General features: G+C 56.8%; 1 protein-coding gene across 1 annotated transcript; it reads left to right on the top strand.

Annotated features, from left to right (window-relative positions):
• The first annotated feature begins 2,132 nt into the window (after positions 1–2,132).
• Positions 2,133–4,588, top strand: Epop (elongin BC and polycomb repressive complex 2 associated protein). The gene has a single exon (XM_076870229.1). It carries the CDS (start codon positions 2,563–2,565, stop codon positions 3,700–3,702), a length of 1,140 nt encoding a protein of 379 aa, XP_076726344.1. The 5' UTR covers positions 2,133–2,562; the 3' UTR covers positions 3,703–4,588.
• The last annotated feature ends 1,002 nt before the right edge of the window (positions 4,589–5,590 follow it).

Raw genomic sequence — 5,590 nt, forward strand, 5'->3', positions numbered from 1 at the left:
TGCCTGTGTCAACATTGTGCTAGGTGCGGGAATGCAAATATGAAAGACTCCTGGGGACAGGGGGACTCTGGAGTCCAGGGGCCTGAATATGGGCCCAATCCTCTTCTGGCATCTCAGCCAGAGAATAGAGAAGAGCTGGATCAAAGCAGGTGCCCTTTGCCCCACAAGCAAAAGAAATCTGGCACTGCTGTCTGTCTCTGCTCTGCTCCGACCCCCCCAAGCTGTGAATATCATCATCTTTCCTTCCAGAACTTTCCTCAAGTAGTGGTGTGTGTGTGTGTGTGTGTGTGTGTGTGTGTGTGTGTGTGTATGTATGTATGTGTTTGGGTCACGGTTCTTGAGGTAGTCAGGAATTCTGGAGACTAGATCAAATTTAGCCAAGTAACCTGGCAGGACCCATGGATTTCCCTCATGACAGCTGCCCTGGAGATGTCTTCTGCAGAGGACTTAGGGGATGACTGTTTTGAGCAATAAAACACCACACCGCCTCATCCCTCTAACCCTGGCCTCCCTTTCACCTCTAGATCCTGATAAAGGGAGGTGGGGGAATTAGACTCATCTTATCCCTTTCTTCTCAGATGTTATTTGATGTCATATAGGAAAATTATGCCCCCATGGTCACTGCTGGGAAGGCCAGGATGCACTCTGCATCATTTGACAGAAACTCTTTTTTGTCCTGGCTCCAGAATGAGATATTTTTCCTTAAGTCCCCCCTTCCCCCAGCATCTTCCCACCCTCTTCCTCCAACCCATAACACACCAATTTCTCTTTTCTGCAGATGGGAACAGCCATATGCAAACAACCTGATTTTTATCAAGAGAGAGAGATTCCATTCACTCACTCATTTATTCATTCACGAATATTCATTGAGTTCCTCTTACATCTGCGCACAGATCTAGGCAGTAGGGATATAGAGTGATCAAGACAAAGTGTTTCCCTCATATGTGGGCTCTTCCGGGCAGCCAGGGCATCAGCTCAGTTCCAGACTAATGGGAGAGACACACCAAGGAACAAACACATTCACAGACTTTCCTATAATAGTAAGCTGTGCAGACACTAAAGAAGGGTAAAAGGATGGAATGTGCTGAGGTTTGTGTGCTGAATGATCAAAGTATTTAGTGGGAATTCACTTTTTCCTTGTTTTACACTCTTTGAGGGAGCTGAGAGTGAGGGTCTGTGTCCCTTCAGCCACCTCTTCAATTCATTTTGGCAGTTCAGGACTCAGAGTATAACTTTAGGGGTGGCTACAGAGCAAGCCCTTTGTAATTCTGTTAAGAGGTGGGGTATACTTAAGATACTGCATTAGAGAAATGGAAACAGGTACTGAGAAAACCTATTTATCATCTTCCATGAGTGTAATAACACCCCACAAATTAATTTTTTCCTTTATGCATCTTGCTTGTGCATACTGAATTCATTCTACAAACATTTATTTTTTCCAGTATTGTGACTGAACTCAGTGTCGCTTTACCACTGAGCTACACCCACTGCCATTTTAATGTTTTGAGACAGTCTCACCAATGTACCAAGATTGGCCTCGAACTTGGGATCCTCTTGCCTCAGGATTACAGACGTGCACTACGACGTCTGGCCTCAACATTTTTTGAGTCCACTGTGTGCCAGGCACTGTCCTTGCTGCTGGAAATTCTCTGCCTATAGGAATCCTTACTGCTCAGTTTATAAACCACCATCGCCTCATTTATCTCTTCCCTTAACATTGTATGTGAGTTTCATATCTGTTGACTCACATAGCTCTCCATCAGTCCCAAGAAGGCAGAAATGAACGTTCCCATTTTGCAGATGCGAAAAGTATGACTGCTAAGGGAAAAAAACCCGAGTTGCTTTGCGATGACTAAATGCCAGGACGCCACTGGGCCACGTGCAGCAGCGCATCTGGCCCCTCGCGATCCCACCCGCGCACGCTCGCTCTTTCCCTCCCTGCCGCCGCCGCGCCGGGTCCACGTGTGTGTGTCTGTGTGCGGAATGGGGACGGGGGCGGTGCCGCCGGAGGGGTGGGGTCGAGGCTAACGTCACGGACAGTGCTACCCAATCAGCGGCGGGCTCGCGGCCCCGGCGCTGGTATTGGGGCAGCGAGGGGGCAGTTCTCTATAACGCGGTCTCCGGGAGCCAGCGGGGAAGAAAGAAGCCGAGCGGGCGGAAGGCGCCCTCCCCGCCGCCTGGGCCCGGGCACCGGGTGCCGGGCCGGGGTCCTTCCCGCCTCCGGCGACCGCCGGCCGCTTTGTTTTCCCCGCCTCAGCGCTTCGGGCGACTTGGGAGGGCTCTCGCCCGGGCTGCGCAGAGAACGCTGCGGCAGGAAGGGCGGCTGACCGCGCCGGGACTCGCAGGGACCCAGGAGTCCGGCCGCCGGGAGGGCCGCGTGACGAGATCGAGGAGGGAGTCAGAGCGCCGCGGGCCGGGGTAGCGGGCTCGGGGCGCCCGTGAGCACAGACCTCCCCGTCGAGGGGGGGCGATGTTCCCCTCGCCCGTGGGCTCTTCGGGCAGCCAGGGCATCCCGCCACTGGGACCAGGGCCCCCTCAGTGGGCACCCCCTCAGGCTGCTCCATGGAGACTCTGTGTCCCCCTCCCCGCCTGGCAGTGCCGGCGTCCCCGCGAGGGTCGCCCTGCTCCCCTACACCCCGGAAGCCGCGTCGGGGGACACAGGAGTTCTCTCCGCTGTGCTTGCGTGCCCTTGCCTTCTGCGCCCTTGCCAAACCCCGGGCGTCCTCTCTGGGCCTGGGGCCTGGGGAGCTGGCGCCACGGGCCCCGGTGGTGCGGGGCCCTCGAGCCTCCCTGTGCACCGGCGGCTGGGCCCCGGATGGTCTGAAGTACCTCGGGGCACAGGCCGGGCAGTTCAGCGATCCAAAATACCCGGCGGGCGAGGATGCCGGTGTCGCGGTGTGCCCGGGCGGCGGAGAGGAGGAAGAGGGAGGAGGCAGCTTCCCGCACTTCGGCGCTCGCTCCGACGCACCTCCGGGTCGCTGCCCGGAGCCCCGGCGTCCTCGGGAATCTTCGACCAGCTCCGCCTCGGCTCCGCCTGGGCCAGACCAGGGTCTCGAGTCCCAGCCTGATCCAGCCGCCTGCCCGCCTCAGGATCCTGGCTCCCGGCCTCCGCCGCCACCTGCGGGCCTCTCCACCGAGCCCGCATGTCCCGGGGCGGCTCCCGAGCCATCCCTGCAAGGCCAGGAGGCTGCAGTGGATGAAAACCCCCCGCTGGCGGCCCCCGAGGCATCAGCCGTTAGTCCCTCGACGGCCAGCGCAGCTCCGGCCGCGCCAGGCGATCTCCGCCAGGAACATTTCGATCGTCTGATCCGCCGGTCGAAACTTTGGTGTTATGCGAAGGGCTTCGCCCTGGACACTCCGAGTTTGCGCCGGGGTCCCGAGCGGCCGCCAGCGAAAGGGTCGGCCCGGGGAGCAGCCAAGAAACGCCGGCGGCCACCTCCGCCCCAGCGCAGCGCGCAGCCCCGCCGCCCTGCACCAACACTCCCCACCAACAGCACCTTCAGCCTTCTGGACGCCTTTCCCTGCCCTCCGGCCCTGGTGGTGGGGGAGGACGGAGACTTAGGGCCTGCATCTTCGCTTCGCCTACAAGGAGACGCTAAGCCCCCGCCTGCCCACCCCTTATGGAGGTGGCAGATAGGGGGACCCGCCGTTCCTGAGCCTCCTAGCCTCAAATTCTGGGGGGTAAACCTGGAAGAACTCTAAGCGTGGGATCTGTTCTGCCAAGTTTGGGAAATTGGGGCTACTGCCAAACTGCGGGCTTGAGGAGACCGCCTCATTTCCCACATTTGCCTGTTCCCTTCCTTTAGGTTTCTTGGGCTGTGGGCAGAGAGACCTCAAATGACAGTGAGCTTTAAGCACCTAAGAGGTCGGGGTGAGATTCCCTCCAACTCATTTTTGCAGAGGAACCGAGGGCTGGAGTCGGGAGAAGGCTTGACCCCTTAAGGCTGAATGACACAGATTCCAATCCCTCCTCCACCTCGGCTCTCTGGGGCAGGGCCTTCACACCCCAGGGGGGAGAGAAGGAGGCTGGCTCTGGACTGGGAAAAAAGGGGGGTGGTGGGGGAGACCTTGGTGATGGACAAACCGGTTGTTTCGGCGTTGGAGGGCTAGCCTGGGGGTGTGGGTTCTGTGATAGGGGTGGGAAGGTGATTGGCAGCGCCCCGGGGGCATCCCCACCCCCATCGCCCAGGCCTTTAACCCTTCACTCCCTACCGGCCTTCCCAAGCCACCAGATCTGTGATAGGGAAAGGGGGGCAAATCACCTCCTTCCTGTTTCCTTCCTAGGGCCCCCTAAGTTGGAGTGACCCCTTAATTGGTGAAATCTTCAATATCAGCCACCAGCCTTTCCCTTTTATCCACTTTTGGAGTTTCTTCAGTTTTTCTTTGCTTTTTGTTCATAAACTCTGATGGTGAAAGAGCACCCCCCCACCTTGGTAAATTGGCCTTCTCCCCAAGTTGCTCTTCATAGGAAGAGGGGCAGTGCTGAGGGACCACGCCCCATTGAGGAGTTTGCCTGGGGAAGGGGCTGGGGACTGTCCCAGGGAAAGCAATGGAAGGTGGAAGAAATCAATAAAGTCAGACCAAACAAGTTGCCTTTCGAGGTCCACTCCACAAATTCATGGATGGGAGGGGGATTGAAGTAGAGGGCTGGCCTGATTCCGTTCTTTGAACATCCAAACAGCCCCCTAAAGGATGGAGACAAAACAAGCAGTTTTTTACAGAGTGCTAAATGAAAGGGCTCTTGGCCTAACCCCTAGGGTCTCCTGCGGTTCGAAGGGGAAAGTTTGGGTTTGGATGGGACCTGGGCTGAGGTACTTTCTTCCTCCTCTAGCATCAGGCATTTCGGGAGTTGTCAGGGATCTGATGGATCCGAAGGGGGCAGGGCCAGGGGATTAGGTTTGAGGTCAGAGGTTCTGTTTTCCAGGCGGAGGGGAGAGATAGGCCTGGGCCACGCCCCAGCCCCGAGGGTTCCCTGGAGTCGTAGAGGGATGGAATGAACGCTTTCCCCTCCACCCAGGTGAGGTCAGAGGAGTCCAGGTCTCAGGGTGATTCCTGGCTGAGGTGAGGGGCAGTTGTGGGACCCTTCTGCCCATATTGCGCTGGTGAATAGCGCTCCCTCTTCCCCCAAAACCAGGGTGAAGGGGGAATAATTCCCACATACAACACTGGGGAAGGACTTGTCTCCTTTTCTGTGAAAATGCTTTGTAAAAAGTTTTTATTGTTTGCATAGAGCAGATTCTTGAGAAAAAGTGTTTTGGACCACAAAATTGTGTGTGTTTTCAAAGCTGTCTCCTTTCATTTTTCTTTCCCTGGGGGTCAGGGTGGGGGTGGGGTGGGTGGGCGTGGGGTGGGCACTGCTCTTTTAACATCTGGCCTTTATGAACCCTGCTGACCTCCCCTCCCCCCTCCAGCTGTGTCATTGGAAGGAGGAAGGAGGGTGGGAGAGTGCCTTCCATTCCTCGGTGTTTCAGAGGTATCCATCTTGACCCCCAAGAATACAGGAAAGGAGGAAGGGAGGCACTGGGTCTGAAGGGATGATGTTTGTAGGAGGAATTGGGAAAGGCAGGCTCCCTGAATTTAAAAAGCTCCT

Source organism: Callospermophilus lateralis, chromosome 11 (assembly GCF_048772815.1).
Source record: "Callospermophilus lateralis isolate mCalLat2 chromosome 11, mCalLat2.hap1, whole genome shotgun sequence".
Lineage (NCBI taxonomy): Eukaryota > Metazoa > Chordata > Mammalia > Rodentia > Sciuridae > Callospermophilus > Callospermophilus lateralis.